This window comes from Vanessa atalanta, chromosome 10 (assembly GCF_905147765.1).
Source record: "Vanessa atalanta chromosome 10, ilVanAtal1.2, whole genome shotgun sequence".
In the NCBI taxonomy this organism is placed as follows: domain Eukaryota; kingdom Metazoa; phylum Arthropoda; class Insecta; order Lepidoptera; family Nymphalidae; genus Vanessa; species Vanessa atalanta.
In genome coordinates this window covers 9964613-9988883 of record NC_061880.1, presented here as the reverse complement: position 1 = coordinate 9988883, position 24271 = coordinate 9964613, and the positions used below count along the sequence as shown (strand labels likewise).

Below are 24271 nucleotides of genomic sequence, written 5' to 3'. Positions count from 1 at the left end.
TCTGATGCGATTCAAATAGAAAGTTCGTTTTTAAAGTTTCGTACATCCGATGAAGAAAACAAATGACAACAAACAAATGTGTTTTAATACCAAATTTAAAGATTTTATAGATTTTGACCCCGACTAGGAGAAATATTTTTTTTAAATTATAATACTATACTATACATAATCATGAAATATTCAAATTATTATTTACGAGTTCAAACAATTAAATTTTTTCTATATTGTAAAAATAAAAGTCTACTTTTTCAGTACCATATTTTAACGTATTCTGTCAACAGAAAATAATGGAGTGGTACCATCCGTACATACAATATTTTTGTACGAAATTTACCTTTTTTACCAGTATAAATTAATTTAGTGACGCCGTAAGAAGCATAAACTAGTATATAATGAAAAACAACTTTGATTATTTATTCCGAAATGATATCATAATTATTTAATAGTATAAATAAACACAAATTTTAATACCATACCGTACAACCTTCAAAATATTGCTTCGCTGAAATAATTGTTAATCTGTGCCAGTGTTTTGAATCTGTGATTTTATGGTCACTGTCAATTAATACGTTTGATAACTTTAGACCAATCATAAATGGCTTTTATCTATAACAACCAATCAAAATACAGCTTTTGAACAAAATGCATTCCATCCTTGCACGAATGCATCGTCAGACAAAACAAACGGGACGAATGCAACGCGTAGTGCAGTGTTTGTTTGCTTTGTTACTTTGGTGCTAAAACTATTTTGTCTAAAAATTATGAAGAAAAGAGTCTTAGTTTTAGTATCATTAAGTTATATTCAAGTAATGTAGTGACTATAAAGGTGCTTAGCTTTAGTCATATGATTTCAACATCAGTCTCGGGCATAAAGGAGTAAGTTATCACATGCTTTTAAATCTATAATGTTTTCAATAAAAGTTAGAACAATATTTTTTCAAATTATGAATGTATATTTATTTTACTTATGTTGATCAGAAACTACAATATAAAAATAGCTTACTCTGACACAAATTCATATTTCTGTTCTTATACACATATTGTTAATTTTAATTTATTTTGTAACAGAAAGCTGTATCAATAATTTGCTAACTCTAAACATAAATTAAAATTCATATAATGAACATATTTCTTTATTAAGCTAAGAACTGAATAAATGTTAGAAATAATCTTTTCAATCAAAGAAGAAAAAACGAGTTCTAAAGTTAAACTTAGTAACTATTAACAAAATACCACATAGATATAAAGAAGGTTCTCTTTGCTAAGTCCTATAACAGTAGTATAGGTAAAGAAAACCATGTTAATCATATGAAAATATTACCATAAAAATTACGATTATAATATATTTTACTTGAATTTTAAATATAAGATTGAAAAACAATTAAAACTAAATGATAATGAGTTATCTGAATGACTCTTACTCTATTAAAAAATAATAGCAATGAGTCACTTTGTTTTGCACCAAAATGAACTCATTTAAGTCCAAAGTTGTATTGATTGATTACCAATTATATTCATATTGTATTACCAATAACAGTTACCTGTTAAAGATCAATAACTTCCAACACATATAAACATCCCATTCTTATATATATATATATACAAACAAAAAAAATAATAATGCTTAAGCAAATGTAAATCATTGTAAACTAACATACATATAATATACTTATCTAATAAATTACATATCTATATAAATAGAAATTCCACTTCCGTTTGCAATTAAAACTTATCAGTCGCTTATCATTTAACCATTAGTTCCTACCATATGACACCAATCCAATATACTTCAAAGAATGACTAATTTTAAAATCGAGATAAGGTACCCTTGGCCTAGTGAACCACATACAAGGTGCTATTAAGGAAATGTAGTTTACCTATTTACAAATATATTTTGTAAACAATAAACACATAATATTGATCAAAACATCCTTTTGTTTGAATAATTAGAAAAAAAATTATTGAAACAATAATATCTATGGCTAATAGTAATATGTATTGACTTTGTTTCAAGTTAATAAATACAGTTAGTAAGTAATTTATGTTCTATTAAATAAACACAATATGATTATTGTTGTATATATTTCCTTAAAAAATATTGCTTCAATTTTTTGCAACTTTTAAATGTACATTTTCATTTCATTCTAGATTAAAATTGTGTGTAATGTGTATATATACAAAACATTTTATTCAAGTACATATTTCCTTTTCAATAGTGTAGATTATACTTATATTATAAATGCTAAAGTAACTCTATCGGTGTGTTTTGCTTTCACAGCTAAACCACTAAAACAATTTTCATGAAATTTGGTATTTAAAGCAAGCTTGAACCCCAACCAAGGACATAGGCAATTTTTTTATGTATCAAAATCATACAACCCCTCTTGCCATAGTCATAAACTAGCAGAAAATATATTAAAACAGTAGTTACAGTTACGGTACACGGTATTAAGTAGACACTTTAATGATTATTGTTTATTTTGAAACTTTTATTCCACACTTAAAATATTTACATATTTGTTTTGATAAAAATTATGCTTTATTTTTATCTATGATAAAATTACAGTTTAATTAGTTAAATCTTTATACATAAAACTCACTAATTAATAAGCGCTTCTTAAAGTTAATAAAAACAACAAAATCCTACTAGTATTAAGAAATAAGGTAGATCTTATAACATAAATATAAAGGAGATCATCTTGACAGTATTTTCACTTCTCTTTGTAAAAATTCATCAGACCATAACATTTGATCATAAATTCCCACACAGTGCAAAAAATATTGAGGTTACTGTTATTTGTATCTTCAAGTTAAATAAATTGTAACGGGTTTCTAAATCTATCCTTGATATATTAATACATTTATTAAAAGGAACAATAATTACGCAGGAGAGAGATATATATTAGTCTATCAATTCTATTTTGATTTACCTTTAAAATACATCTTAAATGTATATTTATTCAGTATTTTTAAACAAAATACAAGTCTTAATATTTAATTATAAATAAAGTTCAACTTACATTTATTTTAAATCAAACATTTAAAAAGAATTGCTTTGATTCTATTGTAAACAAGTGAACTAATTTAATAAGTCTTAAAAAGTATATTTATGTATTGTTTTGTTTTTTACTTGGTATAAACATGACAGAGATAGCAATATTAGTCCTGTCAAACTAATTAAGAGTTTGTGTACAAAATGTTAGCACATATTTATCTTTTATTCTTAGAGTTTTTTTTTAATTAAATATATTTTGACTTTGATAAGGACTGTTTGTTAAAGTTATTTACATGGTTACTTACAATCGTAGTTTCCTATTATCACTGTCAAATTATTCAATATCAACCTTGACAGTCATAGTAAGGTCGATGACACAAATGTTCTCGTATTTCGGACTTTATGAATTTATCTCATTGTCGTGTAGGTGGCACTAATCGTCAAGGTTATATTGAGAATCGTTTCGTATGAATACTTACCTGTCCATCTATTCACTCGTTATGTATGCCTCATTAATTTCGGTTGTGAAGTGATTTATTCCAAGTCTAAAGTTTTCAAAAAACATTTTGTATATTTTTCAATGATAGAATTTAGGAAACAAAAAGGTAAGTACATCAGGATCAGGCTCAGCTTTAATTTAAAAGTAATTAATTCTTTATAGTGGTTTTTAAACTGTTTCGTTATAAAAACAAACTTATTAAGTAAGTACTGCTAAGTTAAATTAACCTTTTCTGCAAGTAAATTCGGTGTCGCGCTCATCTCATACGTTTATAATTATTTTTCCTTAGTTGATTGCTACCTAAACTCTGAGTGTAAACCTAGTGATTTAATTCTGTCAGTGATAACGTAAATAAGATAAATCTTCTACATGTTTCGATTTATTTACTGAAATTAGGATTCCATATTCAAACACAGAAAGAAGAACTAATAATATGAATTGTTATGGTATAGGTAGTTCTATCAAGTATCAATGATTGACATCTTGGTAAGGTTGCAGTTTCAAATTGACAAGCTTGCACGTACAAAGTATAATACTGATTACTATTTGACAGCGATTGTAACATTATTCCATCACATTTGTATTCATAATCTGGTCTCAATTTTCTTAAATTTACTAAAATTCTGATAAGATTGCGCCATAAAATCCCAAAGTGTAAAACAGACTGCATGATTGTGCTTTATTGTATGCGTAATGTGTTTATGCGAGAGATTTTAGCTTGAAGTCGTAAACAAGATAATCACTTATACAGTACCTAAATGGTTCTCCTTATTTGATTCTTTTATATTTTACCAATTGTTAACATTTAAATAAATAGAATTATATATATTTTATAAATATTATCATTTCGTTAAAATCGTACACGATTGCACACGAGGGACTGTAAATTAACTGGATTGAATATCAATTTTGTATTATGAACATCAAACAATATAATAAATATAATTTATTTAAATATTGATCAAGTTATGTTGGATCGACTGTGTAATAAATTATGGTAAAAACAATGTACGTTTTTTTCTATAGGCTAACTTACTTTGAAGTCAGACGAAACACCTACTGTGTGAATGTGTTATGACTTTTGGGATTCTCATATTTTTAAGTGGCAACTACATATATATGCGTATATGTATATGTATGCACAGAATATTTATAAATATATTATATACGAAAAAACAAATATATCTCGATACAAAATAAATTTTAATTAGTCATTATCATTATTATAAAGACTCCCAGCGCCGTCTCAAGCTATGCAAGGGCCTTTGGGCACCCATGAATTTTGGGGCCCTTTTGGCAGATATTTAGTACCATGTACAAATAATTTGCTTATGGCCGGGCCTTAAGTATAGTTTCAAATAAACGGTGCGGTAATTTTCGTAAATTCGTAGGAATCTACTGTCTTATGGCTATTGCATACTATATCTATTTCTATCATGAAGAGCACATCTTTCTACTTTTAATATCGACTATCGTCAATAGCCTTTTTTGATAAATATGTTAGTTATTTCTTACAAATATTTCACTTTCGAAAATATATATAGCAGTCAACATGAGCACAAACGTATAAAGGAAATCATTGGTTGTTCAGGGCCCTCTCAGGATGGGGGCCCTGGGCACGTGCCCCATGTGCCCTATGGTAGAGACGGTAATGCAGACTCCTGTAAAGAAAATAAGTAATAACGAAAACCCCATCCAAATGAAAACAGTAATCTTTGAGAAAAATGCAGACTTACCTAAATACATGCAAACGGGTCAAAAAGAAAACTACCTTATTTGAAAGCTGAACTTGACTTGTTTTCTTTTAGAAATAGACACCAATTTATTTCATAAGATTTCCCAGTCACGCCTACTTAACATATATCGTATGTTATATTTATTGTATGTATTTATAATACGTTTTAATCAATATCTACCACCAGAAATTATAATAAGTAAAAATAAACGCCATCGAGCGTTGCTTTATACTTACAGGCATCGGTCTTGCTTCAGTTTATACTGTATAGCGATCCATTATGAAAAAACCTATTCTAAACGCTTATTTAAAAATTGCGGTTTATATGAATATTTTCTCTCAATCATGTTAAATGAACATAACAATTCCTAAAATATACCTACTAGGAAGTTAAAAGTAAGTCTGTCCTGCTGTTTCAGATGAATAAAATAAAACAATGGACATTAAGAACCAGAAGTTGTTGCAGCATCACCAGCATGCTATCGTTAAGGATTTAGATGTCATGTTCATCCTAGATGAGCTGTTTACCAAGAATGCAATATCGAACGAAGACTACGACCACATCTCTAACCTGGTACTTAATACTTACACAATTGATAATGAAATCGATAGAGATAAGCTTTATATTTATGTGACTCGATTATTGCAAATATAGACAACACTCTTTATATGACTTGTATCCAATAATTACAGAGAGACCGTGAGGAGCGGACAAAATATCTTCTTAAACTTCTTAAAAATGGAAATAACAACGCCTTCGAAGTGTTCGTAGATAGCTTAGCGAAGGATTACAATTGGTTGTGGAAAAAACTGGCGACTGGGAACAGTAAAGAGATGATCGAAGACAGTTTTGAGGATAGTCTCAGTAGAGGAGACGTACCTCGGCTGCCAGATCACTTCGTTAGAAGACTGGCTCTGGTAAGATATTGCCACATTTAAAGTGAGAATTCATCATTAAAAAATTTAGTAAACTAATCTTGTATTTTTCAACATATTTAAGGAAAACGACGTATATATGAAATTAAAGACGCTAACGCGCCACAAAATCCTCAGTCTCCACGGCATGTCCGGCTGCGGTAAAACCGCTTTAATAATCAGCGTGTTACGCAATAATTCGCAACTGATCACGTCGGATTTCAATGGTGTCGTGTACTGGCTTAATTTCAGCAATTGTAAAACGGAAGACGACATAATTGCTCAGCAGAACAAGTGAGTTTACAAAACTAATTAACGACTATAATTATTATCATCGCCATACATGTGTTTCGATGTAGGATGTGTTTATGCAGCATTATTTCATAATAAATTTATTTATTTATCATCTTTACTTCCATTTTTCTCCGCCTGATTCCCAGTTCATTGTTAGGCCCAAACATCTCTTAATCAAGGCCTTATTGCACTGACAATTTATGGCACTGAAAAAAAAATACCCCACAAAACTTGTCAATAGCTAGTAGTTTAGTATCTTCTAAAATTAATACTTTGTATTGATGTGTTCCTTGTTGAAGAGTGAATGAGCCGTAGAAATTACAGGCAGCAGATATATAAAATACTAGAATCCCATAATTTGTGACACAACATCGACGTCTGTTTGAAGTGAGATAGATACAAAGGACCAAATGTAACCAAATTCCATCAGGTGGCCCGTAGCTCGTCTATCAACTTAAAATAATAACAGAGATTCTGAAGGCTGAACAAAATATCATCTTAAACTTCTAAAAATAGAAATGTCACAAAGAATGTACCGTAACTAAATGGACTTAAATAATACTTATTTCTCTTACAGACTATATCGGAAAGCGCTATCGATAACCTCCCACAATTCGTACATGAATTCGTCCATATCGATGTCCAGCATTGGTTCAAACTCAGATTCCCTGTCCAGCTACGATTGGACGTGGCAGGAATTGAAAGACAAACTCAAGTCAGTATTCTCTGAACTGTCACTGAAGGATGCCTTGCTTGTCCTTGATGAAGTTAACGAGAAGAAATGTCTAGACGCATTTGACATTGGTTGCAAAATTGTTGTCACGACGAGAGATACAGGGGTCGTCACAAATTTTCACCCTCAGATCATTAACGTAAGTGAGATGAATTTATTGCTACCTTAAGTTGTTGAATTGAATAATGTCCCTCTCAAATTAACTTAAATTATTTTAGTATTTATTATAAAAAGCGTATATCATATAAGCTCAGTGTGTATTATATAATGTAAGGATTAGGATTTGGATGACTCGAGGCCTGCAACCCGTCTTAGCTCAACTCTTCTTGAGTTAGCTTGTGCTGATGGGTTTGGTAACATAAACAACCACCAAATGTAATCCTACAAAATACGTGTTCAATTAATAGATGTTAGCTGTACGATAATTCCCTTTAGTTGGCTTTTCTGATACTGAATTCAGATGGGAACTATTCTGTTCCACGAGCGAGTCGATAAGATGCCCAAAAATTACCGAATTAAAAAAAAAGGCTAAATTCGAACACTCACAATACTGATACAGATAAATTTATAATAATTATAGTATTTTTTTAAAGAAAAGTTGTAATTTTAGGTAGAGAACTACTTTTCCGAAGAGGAATCGCTTGCATTGTTCGCCTCGTGTTTGGAAGTCGAAATATCAAATTTGCCGAGACAAGCGAAGAAATTACATGAAATATGTAAAGGTAGTCCATTCCACATCGCCTTACTGGGAGCAGAGTTGGCGGAAAATAAAGAGAGACTAGTACATGATACCAGGCACTGGAACTACTATTTGAACAAGTTGGAGAAAAAAGAATTTATCTTGTAAGTATTATATGTATTTTATTTTTATTTAACATACAACTCATAAATAGTTTTCTCATTTCATGATGACTAACTACTATTAGCTCAATGGTTTTGCTAAACGTAAACTAATGTTATGAAAATATATGTTTTATGAATGTGAAAGTGATTTGAGTAATCCCTCAACAATTTTCTGCCACATGTGTGTCAAGCTAACTTCGAACCTTCTTAAAAGTGCAGCACTGAATGAATAAAATTTTAGAACTCATTTCACTTCAAAATTCGCCATATTGAATCTGGGATATATTATCACCTCTGTAAATCATTTTTCCAAATATTAAATTCTAAATTTTAATTTCAGCCATTTAAGACCAAATGTTAACCCAATGAAAACAATCGAAGTTTGCATTAATTCACTCAAACCAAACATTCTACCTTTATTCAAGATGCTCACAATATTACCTGACAATGTTAAATTGTCAGCAAAAGTGTTCAGCAAACTATGGAACAAGCCAGTCCTTGAAGTTAATAGTATTATAAAGCAACTTCGAAGCAAGTCACTAATAATAGAATTCTATGATAAGGATCAAGTGGATTATTCATATGAAATACACGATTTAATTATGGGTTATTTACGGAGCAGTTCGAACGACGACGATGTCAAGAAACTACATGAGGATTTTTTAAAAAGCTATAATTATGACAGTATCAATCATGCTCCGGTGGAAATAGAAGATGACGGATACATAGCCTTCTATATTGGTTACCATTTGGCCAACACGAAGAACTTGAACAATAAGTGGACCCTTTTTAACAGATTATATTTGGATTTAAAGTTTTTGGGCAATAAAGCGAGACTTACTGGACCGGCAGATGTAATATTGGATCTTCAGAAATATGAAAGTCATATAGCTCATGATGTAAGTAATGAGCACTAAATATCAACAGGGAATAACCCTTTACTTATATACATATTTAGACAAACTCAATGTGGGTATGTCTGTTTAAGATTGATAAATTATGAAACTGTTTGACCAAACACGATTAAAGTTGGCACATTATTATTTTTTTGTGGGGAAGGTATTTCTTTTAACTTCCTTTGTAATTCGCGTCTAAGTGGCGCTACAGGACATCTACTGCACATATAGCCTTACCAATTGGTATATAAACAGGCAGGACAGCGTTTACTTGACTGTATCATATTTATTTGTAGTTTGTAAGTAAAAGGATTTGGCAGAGTTTTACGGTCAACCATATGTCAACTGTCAATCCTCGTTAAGAAATGACATGAGCTTTGGCGGTGGGGTTGGTTTCCCAACCCTCTCAATGGTATTGACGAATGCGCCTGTAAAAAACTCTTATCAGCTCTCAACCACATACATTTATATAGAATAAATCTTTACTAATATGATAAATGCCAAAGTAACTGTCTGTCTGTCGCTCTTTCACGGCCAAACCACCGAACCGAATTTAACGAAATAATCTTTTATGCCTAACAGCTGACGACCCCCTAAAACGCGAGTGAAGCCGCGGACGACAAATATATATTTTTTTTCTGTTTGCATTTAGGAACTCGACAAATCATTACTATTCAGTATTAAAGAATATCTAAGTACATATGGAATAGATCTATACAGATATCCTTGTACGGACATCATACAAAATATCTTACAAAACGAATCCAAGGGAATTCTTTACACCAAAGCTTGGCAGATAGCTCAAGAGAGATGTACTAATAACGAGTTATATTTTGAATTTATGTAAGTGATATTGCTTTTTATAGTTGGAAACAAAACTCAGCATAGTTTTAATGGAATTATAAAAACAAAAAACATAATTATCATAGTCATTAAATCCGTGCATATTCATTTTTACGTCACATGACATTAAGTAACATGAGACTTTTACTTTAACTTAAACTTTTATAAAAATTGTATCAGGAACATTGTTAAGATGAAACCTTTTTTTAAAAAATCTGAGAAATTGGTTATGGGATTTACTCCATTGCTTCTAAGTTGACCTCGCAGAACTATATTTCTAGACTTGAAAAAAAAAGTTGTTTAGATTTAGAGAAGGAAAAATATTTTCCTGACAAAAAGCCTATTAAAATATGATACCCTTTTAAATTTGAACTCAAACGTTATCCCTTAAATCTGCTTCAATAGAATGCGGAATGATCCAAAATCTAAAATAACTTCTATACATCTGATTAGAAAAAAATGTTGTTAATATTTAATTCATTGAAACGCTGTGACTTACACGCTATTGAGTGTAAAATATTTTTTATATAATTGTTTTGATTTAAGGCATGAACAAAATGTAGAAGAAATAAAACATTCCACGATCGATGTCAAGGAAACAATCACTGCCGTATGTTTTCTGGGAGATTATGTGCTTGTTGGTACAGTCACGGGTGCTATAAAGGTACTTGATATTTTTATCTGTGTCAAATATTTAATAAGTTTATATATTAATTATTAATTGTTTTTTTTTTACAGTTCTTTCATATAGGAACAAATAAATTGAAAAAGGAATTACAAAGTTCAGGTTCACCCGTCAAGTGGGTTGGAGCTTGTCCTATAAATCCACTATTTATAGCATCATTGGCTTATGATGGGGTTATTAAGTTGTGGTACATTGATGATGTAGAACATGAGGGGGCAGGAGGTGTTATTGAAGAAGGTATATCAATTGATTATTACAAACAAATGATTATGAAGTTCAGATTGATTTCAAGTAACTACCTACTACCTACAATATAGAAAATGATTTTAGAAAATTATATCTATACATAAAAAAAAGAAGCATTTGTCTGTCTGTCAATTTCTTCTTACTGGTTAAATATTATATTTAGTTTCATTTCACCTCAAAATCGATTGAATCGATTAATATTTTAACAACTTAAGGTTTAAATGAAATTCTTTTAATCACGAATTCAGTCTAAACGATAAAATGTTTGATTTTTTTATTATTCTTTTCAAACTGGTAATTAATTAACAGCCATATTTTTCCTTACGTTTTTTTCTCAACAAATATTTAACGTTTTTCTTAGTTTTTGCATTTTCGTGAAAAATTTTGAGCTATAATTTAATTGTAACAAGAATGATAAGGCATCAAATTTTCTACTACTAATATTTAATTTTATTACTATTTAGAATCTGAAGAATCACTGAACAATAATTACCCAAGCAATGAAACTATAGCACCAAAACTTGGACCATTTATAAACTGTCGCTGGGCAAATAACGAAGAAACTTTGATCACACATACATCTAAAATGATCGTATTATTCAACACGAGTGGCAAAGTTCTGTACCTCCTAGACAATTTGTATAGGGATAGGGACATACTGTGCTGTGTTCCCTGCAATTGTGATAAATATGTGATAGTTGCCACAAGCAACAGTACTCATATGCTGGAAATTATCGACGTGAAGACCAAAGAAAAGCAGATCTATGAAGAAACGGATACAGTATTGGACATAATAACTGTACCTGGTGAGTTTTGATATAAAACGTCGGTCTTTCTTATATGAGAATATATGCCTATATCATTTTATTTATGGATACACCAAAGACAAAATTTTCAACGGTTGATTATAATGAATCAGTTGATTGAGTGTTTTGAAGCTCGATTACGACACTCGTTTACTATAAATCAGTGGAAAGCAATTTTCTTTTGGTCAAATCGCCATGACAGAAGACCTTTTAATTTTTTATGATCGAACTCAAAATAACTATAGAATATGTTAATTCCGTTTCAGGTACCAAGAGAATATTAACTTTAAAAAAGAAAGAAGTAACAGAATATGAATTCAAAGTGTTCCGAAGATTCAATCAAAACTGCAACAACTGTGTCTGCAAGACCGTCGTAACCAGCGACATCGTGAAGGACGGCATCACGTTTATATCGATGGCAGTGAACAAGACCGGAACGCTCCTGTTCGTGTCCACGGACGACAGTCGAGTCATCTGTGTCAACTTGAAGACGAATACGTATCTCTTCGATTTGGAAAACAGAAGAGGGTGAGAATATAAAAAAAAATAACCGCCTACTGACACATAAATAAATAACTTTATTATTCTAGTGATGGTTATTAACAAATAAATTAATTATATATCTGTCCCTGGCGATCACGAGACAATCGAACTGCAATAGAGTAGTCAGCATAAATCGTTGCGCAGGAACGTGGCGTCGATGTCGACGAGCGAGGTGGCGTGGGACGAGCTGGAGCCCGGCACCGACGTGCTGCTGACCGGCACGGCCGACCACGAGAACTGCGCCAAGGTGTGGTACCTCGACGCCGCCTACGTCGCGCACTACTCCCGCGACGGCGCCGGGTGAGTGACTGCACGCCCTGGCCGAGGGGAATACGCGACAAAAATGAGACATTTCTTCTAAAGGCCTAATGTTGTTTCTTGTTCAGATTATTACGCATTTTGAGTGCATAATTTTTCTCATTGCAGCAAAGTACGCCTGACGACTAAATTCGACGCGAGTTTTATTAACACTCTTTCTCCTAACACCCCGAACACTTCGACGTCGAGCAGTGCACCGCAAAGCAGCAATAACACCCCGAAACGACACCAATCTTTTGTCAGTCACAAGGAAGCTAAGCGGGTGGTGAAATCCACGATGAGTTTAGATCGGCATTCGCTTAAACCCCTGAACTTAAAAGGCTTATGTAACGGAAACAGCGATGGTGCGTTTCAGCCTCTGTTGGCTGTTGTCGATGATAAAAACAATATACAGGTAAAAATAGATAAACTAAGTACCAATTAGTACGGCTTATACAAAGTAATTTAGTTGATTATGCTTTTTTCCATTTACAAGTTTGCCAATACTTGGTGTGTTACATCATGGCACCAAGTAATCCAAAAATACTTTTTTTTCTAATTCATGGCGCCAAGTGTTCGAAAATCAAATTTAAAATGCTCTTTTGCTTTATAACGCCTAGTCCAAAATCTCATTTGATAATTCTTAGGTACGAAACAATATCTCAGATCTGATTGATCATATTAATGTATTTTCAGGTAATGCGCGGTAGAAAACTCATAACAGAAATACCGTCAAATTCAGACGACCATATTACGAAAATAAAAATATCTCCCTGTAACCAGTACATCATATACGGCTTTAATTCCGGTATCGTCAGAAAGTTCACTTTACGGTCCAAAGAGAATAAAGACATAATGGACGTGAACAGTGCAGTTCAATACATGAATTTTGTAAGTCACAATCTAATGATGGTCGCGGGAAAGAACCGTTGTCTCATGGCCTATCGGTTGACTGAAGATGGTGACTGGAAACCTAAGATGTTACAACGAGGAAACACTAACCTTGGATCTCAAGAAATCTTAAACGATATAAATGGTATGTAGAATACATCTGTCTTATAATATAGCACCTTTAATTGCAGTAAACAGAAGAATTTTTGGTTAAATTTTTAGTTTGTATCCGATAGTGTATATTTCATACTGCAGTACCTATACAAATAGAGCCTTGTTCGTCTCGTGGCTTGGTATATGGCCTCGGGTCCTGGGATTTGAACGGGTTTAAACAATACGAAACAAAATTAAAAACAGCTACTGTACAATTCAGAATCGAATGGACTGTTGGCAAGAATGTTAGCAGAATATTTACTACTAAGTTTAGATAATATATTTTATCATTACATTATAAAATATATTATCTATACTTAGTAATATTATTAATGCGAAAGGGACGCTGTTTGTGTGTCTGTCTGGTACAAAGCAAGCTTGAACTCCTAACTAACCTAACCCCTGACGACCAATTCCTAAGACACGAGCAAAGTTGCTAGCGACAACTATTTGTAGTACAACTATATATATTTTAATTTCAGGTTTTAAGAAGAAATCAAATCCATCAGACAAGATATCAAGCTCAGAAAGCGACACAAGCATTAGCTCCAGAGACCGTCTCTTCCGAAACTGTGATCTCAAAGGACGACTTTGTAAAGGAAGCAGTTTAGTCGACTGTTACTGTGTACAGGACGTTGGACTAATCACGATAGAATCTAATGCAACTATTAAACTCTGGGACAAAGATTTAAATTTGGCGAGCGTTCTGAACGGACGACAGAGCGATGTCTGCGTCTATTGTTCTGCATTTCAGAAGAATGTGCTAGTTTTATGTGATGACTATAATCTATCTTTTCAGGTAAGTTTATACATTTTTTTGAGCTCGATGGCGGTGGAGATGAGCCATTTATATGTGTTCATATACCCAGAGAATATAAATCTTATGTAAAAAAACATCAATTGATGATCACAATACAAGAATATATATGAGTAGTGGAGGCTATATTTGTTGATCCACATACATATATAATTATGCATTTTATTATGTTTTAAATTCAAAAATAAGGATTCATTACTTGCTCTCCTCATTAAAATCTATATACCCAACCGGTGATGGTGATGGTGAAAAGTGGTTTTATTTATTTATTTATTTATTTATTTATTTATTTATAGGTTCGCTAGCGATTTTTACACAAATGTATATTTAAATAACGTTACATATAAAATTAAAAACATGCATAAACTGTGTAAAATCAGTTAAAAGCAAACACTGCATGCATACATAATTCTTTCTTTTAAGTATTGTTTGATAAATATAAATCTAAAAATAATGAATAGCAATTTACATTATATATTAAATTATAAATAAAGTTAAAATAAGTTCATAAATATTCTAAAAATGGATACAATCATAATGCGGTTTCTGATGCAAAACAGTTATGATAAAAGTTATATAATATAAGATTAATCAATTGAAAATACAAAGTGACATTAATAAATAATAATTAAAAACATTCAAAACGAGAATACTTAAAATACAGACTAAAACATTGCAAAAAATTAAACGACTAAAATAATTCAATTGACACAACTAAATTCATTGTAATTGGCTGATTAGGTTGTTTATAATTAACTTCCGAAAGGTATTAGGCGAATTTAAGTTAATATCAATTAAATGACTCAAACCATTATAGAGTTTGCATAAACGGGGAAGGCTAGAATTGGCGCCGAAAACTGTTCTGGTGCGTGGAGGCACAAGAGGAGTAATAATGTGTCTCGGATATCTGTTAGGCACTCTGAAATTTATTTTACTGAGTAAACTAGGGCAGTCCAAATGATTTCTTAATAGTTTGTATAAGAACAAAAGATCGAGTAAGAACAAAACAAAAAAGTTTTAAGACTTCTAGAATCCAGAATATTTTGGTTTTAAACATTATATACCTTGAGCCATTTATAATACTTTTATACTGATCCTGTAAACCAATTCACAATCCTAATACGCTAAATATTATTAAACTTAAAATTTCATTCTGATTTTCAAACTCAAAACAAAAACATTTTGTTACAGATATTTGAATTAAGAAGGGGAGAACAGATTCAGCTGGAGACAGTACAAGAATATAAACTTAATAACAGAATATACTCCTGCACTCTTACAGAGGACGGTAATATGCTGGCGATGGGACTCGATTCCGGTGATGTTGTGGTAAACAGTTAAAATTTTTACTTTGAATTATTATTTATAACAAGTTCGAAATAAAGTCACGATAGTAGTCTTGTAAAAAGATATGCTAATTATTTTTTTAAATAGGTAATCCTTTTTTGCCTCAAATGGATATGGATAAGGAAAACTATATTACCATCCAAACCAAAAAGGCATTCCTGAAGAACATTAAAGTCAGACAGACGGCAGACTTTATTAAGCACCTTAAATGCTCACATAATTTTATACATAACAACAACACTATTACTTCAATAGTGAATTCAATCAGAAATACATACCGTTTAAAACGTTTTTGCTGACCATACTGTCATTAAAGTGCCAACGGGGGCCCAACTCGAAGTAATCTCGAGGCGTCGGTCGCAGATCTGGAGCGTGCAGAACAAACGGCAAGTGAAGCTGCTGAAGCAGCACAAGAGCAGGGTGCAGTGGTGCGGCTTCTCGCCCGTGCCCGAGCGCGGCCCGCGCGCGCCGCTCGACGACGAGCCGCCGCTCGTGCTCGTGTCGCTCGCCGCCGAAATCGTGTGGTGGAACGTCACGCACGTCATCCGCATGCGCAGCAAGGGCTTCCTGAGGTGAGCCTTTCATTTTTTATTTACAGATTTATTTAGGTTGGCACGATAACTATTCGTGAATTAGATACTACTGCTATTTAGTATTTAGACCAACTTTGAAGTACATTTGAAAGAAAGGAGAAGTTTGTGTACTCTTGTATTGTGTTGTAAATAAAAGCAAATATATTTATATATTTATTGCACACCAATACCTAAAACTAAATTTAACCTTTAAATTAAACAAAAGTTGCATGAGGTACAACAGGCAGCCTTATCAGTAAAGCAGTGTTCTCTACCAGGCTAACTTTGGGAGTGGACTTTGGAGTACTGATTGTTAAAAAAGTTGGAAGGGATACAATAATTTAAAATTGCAAATAAATAATATACTGCATATAAAATATAAAAATACAGAATAGACAAATAACTTTTTATAGCTACCAAAATGAAAAATGTTTCTTTATTTCTAAGCCTGTTGGAGGTTTAAGTGTTTTATTTAAGTGACATATTTTCCTTTACAGGACTGGTCTAAATGTAATCACACCACTAGCGAGTCCACTAGATGTCAGGAACGAAATCCAAACAGTCGACAATTCTAGCACAAGTACAAGTAACAATTTCTTCTTCGGAGGTAATCTGTTAAACCCACAGCATTGTTGGAAAGTTAACTGGAAAAAGAAAACGTAAGCACTAAATTTTGATTATATTTTACCTTAAAGTAATTAAAATATGCTCATCTTTGAAGCATTTTCGAATATATTTTCCGAATGACAAGGTTATTGTTCGAAGTCTGCATTTGCTTAATAATTTATTTGAAATATTTTTTTATAAATTTGCATTGTATAACTTACAGTAACTTAATTTATCAATTGTTATTGTCTAGGTGTAAAGAAAATTCAAAAAGAAAAGAAATACTGGCATGTATAAAGCTATCTGGAATGAACGCGAAACAAATTTGCCTCGACGAGAAATTCTCCTGTTTCGTGACCGTCGACAACCCTGGACATATACATATAATGAAAATGATGAGTACATGCTCAACGTAGCACAGAAACATTATTTGTTTCGGTTCAAATTATACGTAATGTTGTTGTTATTGATTAAACAATACAGTTAAAGGTTCTTGAATTCTGTACGACGACAAGTACATAAAATTAATTTAATTTGTTATTTATTATGGAATTTGTGTGAATTTAAAACGACTTTTAAAAGCCGGGAAAGTCGGTTGTTGTACTTTGCATTTAAAAAAATATCAAGTATACATAGTTTAAATGAACAAACATACATTTTAATAATATTAGTTTAATTTTTTATATAATATTTTACAAATCCGAGATTATGAATGATAAAAATGTGAAATGCTCTCTGCCTTGGTGATACATGGTTGACTAGTGACCCCAATCAGTATAGAACAATTATAGTCTAATATAAACTGCCATTTTACAAATAAACTAAGGTCTTATGTATCTCTTTTTAAGTCAATTTTAACAACGAAATATCAATTCATAAGTTATAACATTTATATTTTTAATTATACGTTTTAATTGGTGAAATAGTATTTAAATGTTTTAAACAAATTTATGCAAATAATTTTGTACTATAATTGCAATTCCCACCAGTCTGCTTTTATAAAATAAGTTTATAATGTTGTTAAGGTTAATCTAAGGAACTATTTGATCTTCAGTGGCATTAGATATAAATAAAATCCTATTTTTATAAGAAAGTATCATAATATAAGAGAAGACAACCAGTTCAATAAAATAATAGGCAATTTATTCAAAATTTTGTATGTGGTAAGGTATAATAACAAAGTTTATTTGAAACCTTTTTGATTGAAAAATGTACGCATACTGTTTATCTGTGCCATTTTGGTAAATGATTGTAAATAGTAAATGATTAAAGATATGAAAACTGTTTACGTATCTTATAAATATAATGTAATTATAAATGGTGCTATAAATGTCGTATATCAAGTGAGTTTGAAGTTTCGAATAATATTGGTAATGTTTTGTTAAAAAATGATTATTAATTTTAGGAAATGTCAATGCTCAAATGTTGCATTTGCTAAATGTTCCTAGCTTACTTACCATCAGTTTTTTATTTTTTATTTTGATTACGACAAGCAAGAAATCCGTATTAAGCTCATAATTGAATTTTTATCTTGATGTAATGTGACAAATTATCTAAATGTGATCTTAATTAAACATTTACAATATCTTCAAACAAATAATTAAAAGCAATATAATAAAAACTTAATTATAAGAAATAACAATATGTATGGTGTATCATTATTTAAAATGCAAAAATAATAGTTATATTTTTTGATGTTTTAGACATTACATATTTTGTGAACAATTCTTTACATTCTTAAATAAATGCATTTTTCTTAAAACGGTTTTAACTTACTTTGGCAAAAATCCTAACATGTGTGATTTGAATAAACCTGATAATGGATCACAACTTCCTGATAATTTAGAATATCTTGGATACTATACATCTTAATAGAATTTGAATAAATCTTTAATACTATATAAATACGGTGTAAAAAACCTTAAACATTTTATATCTAAGACTAGTTATCTGTAGTTCAGTATTATTTATCTTGGTAAATAAATAAAAAATTGCCTTTACTTGTATTAGTGGACCAACACCAGAAGCGGGATGAGAGTGAGATTGAGCGGGATTATTTTCATCACAGATAGCCGATGCAAAAATACTTCCATTATCAGTCCATTTAGGACATTACTTCCCTGTGAAGTTCTTGCAACGAAATCTTGAAAGACTATTCTAGTCTAGTCTATTACAGTTGATTTGTATGACAAATACTTTTTACAAAAAATACGTTAGACGATTTTAAGCGCCAGGTTTCTTTGAAATAAGATCCAAATGCCGTTATTTGAATTTCATCTAGCAGCCAAGAAAATGTACACGCTATTTTTATTATATACTAAACAATAAATATTTGTATAGTTATCTTAATTGCTATTTATCTTTCAGAAAAATAAACGTAACCTATACTTATTTTATATACTACAATAGCATATAACACACAAGTTTTTATAACAATTTGAGAAACCACGCGAATATTAAATTTAAAAAACAGCAAGCGATACTCCAAAACGAATAAAACGTTACTAAGTTCTAATAAAAAAATTAATATTATAAAAAGCAAATAAAATTACGGAGAATTAACCGATATAAATTATATAATTGGACAATTTTAGGCATCATATATGGTATCGAGACATATTCAACAAGGATTAAAATTAAAAACAATTTAAATTTACAAATCTAATAAGTAGTTAGTTAATATATAAATATTAACTAACAATAGTCAGTTAAATTAGAAAACTAAGATAAGTGCGTATATGCTTACTTTTTAAGTGCTATTTCTTAAGCTATACTAATAAGTATTTGATGTACTAAATTTGGGCTCAAGTTGATTACTTTAATCACGTAGGCTTTTACAAGTCTACTTTATATAAAGTAAGATAAATTCATATGAATTATATTTAAAAAATAAATAGCTTCCTAATAGTGTGTATTAAGCCTAATAGTTTCTTTTTTTATCTAGCAACACAGTTTCTCCCTCCACTATGATTTTAAATTTTAACGAATTTTTGAACAATTGTCAAATTATGTTTGAACTTTTAAAGACAAGTTAAGACTGAAAGAATTTTGAAAATATAATTGATTTAAATGACTGAAAAATAATTTTAAACATTTGATTTGTGCTTGTATTTTAAAAGTGATATATTTTGTACCGGTATTTAGTACAAAAAATTAAATATGGCACAGTTTAACTACCTTAATGAATTAAATAGTTTAGCGACAATAGACGGGCCCATAACTCGTGGGCCACTACAACGATGGGTTAAAAAGAGTAATAATGAAAATCTAAATCCATCTTTAAGTACATCTTTTAAAAATATATCAAATATAAACTTAAGTTCGTGTAATCAATCTATGCAAAAGTTGTCAGTTTCTAGTAATCAAAGTTATAACAATGTTTTGTCTAATAACAAAACACCGCCTAGAAATGAAAATAAAAAAGGCAAGAAAACTCCTTCTAAAAACAAATCACCAGGTAAGTTTTTACATTTACGATCTAAGGTCGTTCTACGTGAGATGTCTTGAATCATTAATTAAATATTTTTTTCTTAATTGTAGGTCGATCAACAACACCTACACCAAATAAAGCTTCAAAGACTCCGAACAAAGCAGATAGATTTATCCCTTCAAGAAGTAACTCAAATTTTGATTTATGTCATTATATGGTAAGAATATTCAGTTTTATTATTAAACAATGTATAGTTCAGAAATTTAAGTTATGTGTAATTTATAGTTACAAGAAAATTCACTTCATATTTTTATTATGCAATCGTAAACTATTTTTAAAATAAGCAAAATATTTTATTATACAGTTAAGTAGGGAAGACGACAAAGGTGAAGAAATTGTTGCTCAAACAGCTGCCAGTGAAGCTATTGGTCGCGCACTTACCGATACTGAGCCAGGCCGACTCTTACAATACACTTGTAAGGCCCCTGCCGCTCCTGAAGGGTACCAGAACAGGCTCAGAGTGGTATACTCACAGGTATTTTTATTTATCTATCAGACGTGCCAACAGCTTTATAAATTTGCTAATATTTAAAGTTTCAATACCATTATACACATACATATATTCAATACAATGTTTATGTAAAATTATTTAGAAACAAAAAGCCATTAAATAATAAAACATTATTTAAATTACACATATTTTTTGGTCCTTGATAAACAAATTTAGTAATTATCTTCCAACAGGCTAAAGTACCATCGACAGTAAAAAATACAACAAGATACATTCCACAAGCACCAGACAGAATTTTGGATGCACCTGACATTCTGGACGATTATTGTAAGTAAAATATTAGTAGATTTAAAAAATCTTATTAAAATATTAAAATTTAAAAAATATTTATTTTAAAATTTATCAACTATTCACTTACATTACAAATTAATATTGTCAAATTTTCATAAACTTTCTTGTATTATAATTCATAGCCATTTTGTTTTACAAATGGGTTGTCAGTATATGCAATATTTGTTATGTTTTTGTCCTAGATGTATAACAGTTAAGTAATAACCTGTTTTTTCCCACTGCTGAGCTTAGTGGTCCACTATTGGAGAAGCGTTGGAGCTTATTTTAGCACAATTTCTGCACCACTGCGAGTTAGTGGTTGGTCATGTGGTAGAATTTTTTTATTGCCAAGCACATGACAAATCATGGCTATGAATTATAAGACAAATCATAAAAAAATTAATCAATCCTCAGTTAAGATCAAATGTTCTAGCTACTTGACCACCTTAGCTCATAAGCATAAGTAAAACTTATTTTGAATATATTTCAATTTCAGACCTTAACTTAGTTGACTGGAGTGCATCCAATATACTAGCCGTTGCTTTAGGAAACTCAGTATATTTATGGAATGCTGGAACTGGTCAAATTGAACAGCTACTGACATTGGAAGGATCAGAAACCGTTTGTTCGGTTGCATGGGTACAAGGAGGCGGTTCTCATTTAGCAGTTGGTACATCTGCGGCTACAGTTGAACTATGGGATTGTGAAAAGATTAAAAGATTGAGAGTAAGTTTAATTATCTCTAATAAATAGTTTTTATTAAATTTTATTGCTTTCAATACTAAAATCTAAAATTTCCTATAATTAACAGGTCAAAATCAAATAGTGATGACCTCCACATAAAATAGTATAGAAATTTGTTATTACAGTAAAATAGTTTAAGTTCTTTTACTATACAGATAATGGATGGACACACTGGTCGGGTGGGTTCACTCGCGTGGAACCTTTATGTGGTGTCTAGTGGCGCACGTGACGGTAATATTGTTCATCACGACGTGCGACAACGCGAACACGCAGTCGCGTCGTTTGCCGCGCATACGCAAGAGGTAAGGACTGAACTTTTCATTTTTATCTCTCCATATTTTCAATGTGTAAACTAGTAGCGTAAGTCTCAGAGTTAGGTTCAAGCTATGAGAATAAGAATGGGAGTAGACTAGTGTTTAGGCGCACGCGCATCCGCGGCTATAGTATTTTCCAAGTAGTTACAGCTATCCATACAATCTAGTTAAATACAATAATATTCATTAAAATGCTTACAATATTTTTTAAACAAATACATTATTTTTAGATATGTGGTCTAAAGTGGTCGCCAGATGGTAAATATTTAGCATCCGGCGGTAACGATAATCTGCTGAATATTTGGCCTGTCAACCAGGGCCAGCACTACTCTCAGCCACAGCATCTGTACTCTTTCAAGTAAGTAAACCATTTAATGAGCATACTTAGGATGTTGACTAAAACAAAAAACGCCTATATGGGTATATTACATGTTAGTTTAGCTAAATGTATTACAAAAGAATAATAAAAAAAAAATATTTTCAGTCAACACTTGGCAGCAGTGAAAGGTCTAGCATGGTGTCCATGGAGCGCGGGCATCCTGGCTTCAGGCGGTGGTACTGCCGACAGAACAATACGTATCTGGAATGTGAATACTGGGACCAATGTGAACACAGTAGATACTAAGTCTCAGGTAACATCATAATAATAAATAAATGTGTTCATCGCGCGTAACTAAAGTAACGTCAGTTAATCGTCAACCAAATTCAGAGAAAAATTAAATCGCCAAGATAGCCCTGATGATGGTTGCAACATATGCATTTTAATGATTGGATGCTCTAACAGGCAGGCAACTTTGTGTTCATAAATTATTTCGATTTCGGCAATGGAAGAAATATCTTAAGGAACTTATCTGTGTCTAATTTCAATTTAATTCTTCCACATTTGTAACCACCAATCAGCATTGGAGCAGCCTAGTGGAATAAGCTCCTAACCTTCAAAAGAAGAAGAGGCCTTAATGCACCAATGGGACATTTACAGGCTGTTATTTGGCATGTCATATAAGTAAAGAAAAGAGGGACGGGAAAGAGGACCGAAAATCTGCCACTCCTAAATAAATGAGATGAGAATAAAGGAATCATAATATATGCAGGCTCAACATGTTGGTTACAGGTGTGCTCAATAGTGTGGAGTACGCACTACAAGGAGCTGGTGTCGGGGCACGGCTACGCGCACAACCAGCTGGTGCTGTGGAAGTACCCGGCGCTGACGCGCGTGGCCGAGCTCAGCGGGCACGTGGCGCGCGTGCTGCACCTCGCCCTGTCGCCCGACGGCACCACCGTGCTGTCCGCCGGCGCCGACGAAACGCTGCGGTACTGTGCCTTTATATCTCAACATTATATCATTAATCTCCAATACCATGTGTCTGTAAAATCAAATTTTAAAATGCATTACATAGAATTCAAATAGTTTTTTTATAGAACTGGCCACCGCAGGAATAAATGGACTTTTTTCAGGAGATTCAAAAATTACATGATTTAGCAGTTACCTGACTGCATAATCATATGACACTAAATAATACAAAATAAATATTTAAAAAAAAAAACTACACTATGTATAGCCTATTCCAATGGAAGTAGGAAAAAAGCTCTCAACCAATGATATCGCGTCAATTTATTATGTTGTTTATTTGAGTTTTGTTTTCTTATATGGTTGGAATAGATGAGAGTTATAGACTAATTTAAAATTAATTATATTTCAGTCTTTGGAAATGCTTCATGCTCGATCCTTCTAAGAAAAAAGAACCGACTGATTCAAAGGCTGCAAAATCTCTTCTAAATATGAACGCATTAATTAGGTAATACAAATTAGCTAGATGTTATTGAATAAAAATGTGATTTCTTTATTATTAAAAGTAAATTTAATGGAAAAAATTATGTAGTTCGATTAAAAATATGTGACCCTAAATAGTGTTGAATGTGAATGACTACTTGTAATACATTATTACAATTGATGTATCTTCAAGCAATCTTATGATCATATGGTTAATCCATAATTTGTATTAAGGGTTACAAAAAGGGACAAACATTTTATTTAATCAACACTAACGTTGCCATATTTTTTTATATTTTTAGCTTTATGGTTAAAAATTGATTACACTTAACTAGTTTAATGTACAACTCTGTGTTTTAGTGACTACTTATTTATACGTTATTATAAGAATTGACACGATTTTTTAATGTTAATATTTTGATGTTTTTTTCGAAGGCGACAACTCGAATTTAAAT

The 24271-nt window shown here is 31.5% G+C and overlaps 2 protein-coding genes across 2 annotated transcripts; both read left to right on the top strand.

Annotated features, from left to right (window-relative positions):
• The first annotated feature begins 691 nt into the window (after positions 1–691).
• On the top strand, positions 692–18356 carry LOC125066772. Its single transcript, XM_047675035.1, has 20 exons — positions 692–876; positions 5649–5803; positions 5923–6147; positions 6230–6438; positions 7016–7310; positions 7782–8014; positions 8355–8913; positions 9563–9753; positions 10300–10417; positions 10492–10675; positions 11149–11490; positions 11757–12018; positions 12178–12333; positions 12460–12745; positions 13027–13366; positions 13857–14173; positions 15383–15520; positions 15902–16110; positions 16608–16769; positions 16970–18356. Exons 2-20 carry the CDS (start codon positions 5666–5668, stop codon positions 17130–17132), a joined length of 4527 nt encoding a protein of 1508 aa, XP_047530991.1. The 5' UTR covers positions 692–876; positions 5649–5665; the 3' UTR covers positions 17133–18356.
• Positions 18357–19732: 1376 nt separating this feature from the next.
• Positions 19733–23870, top strand: LOC125066832 (cell division cycle protein 20 homolog). Its single transcript, XM_047675116.1, has 10 exons — positions 19733–20173; positions 20257–20363; positions 20511–20681; positions 20891–20984; positions 21484–21713; positions 21887–22033; positions 22276–22403; positions 22530–22677; positions 23157–23356; positions 23746–23870. Exons 1-10 carry the CDS (start codon positions 19876–19878, stop codon positions 23843–23845), a joined length of 1623 nt encoding a protein of 540 aa, XP_047531072.1. The 5' UTR covers positions 19733–19875; the 3' UTR covers positions 23846–23870.
• The last annotated feature ends 401 nt before the right edge of the window (positions 23871–24271 follow it).

Coding starts and splice junctions, on each gene's coding strand:
- LOC125066772 (XM_047675035.1), top strand. CDS start 5,666: ATGGACATTAAGAACCAGAAGTTGTTGCAGCATCACCAGCATGCTATC. Junction 8,015..8,354: donor GAGAAAAAAGAATTTATCTT/GTAAGTATTATA, acceptor TTTTAATTTCAG/CCATTTAAGACCAAATGTTA. Junction 8,914..9,562: donor AAAGTCATATAGCTCATGAT/GTAAGTAATGAG, acceptor GTTTGCATTTAG/GAACTCGACAAATCATTACT.
- LOC125066832 (XM_047675116.1), top strand. CDS start 19,876: ATGGCACAGTTTAACTACCTTAATGAATTAAATAGTTTAGCGACAATA. Junction 20,985..21,483: donor TGACATTCTGGACGATTATT/GTAAGTAAAATA, acceptor TTTCAATTTCAG/ACCTTAACTTAGTTGACTGG. Junction 21,714..21,886: donor AAAAGATTAAAAGATTGAGA/GTAAGTTTAATT, acceptor TTTACTATACAG/ATAATGGATGGACACACTGG.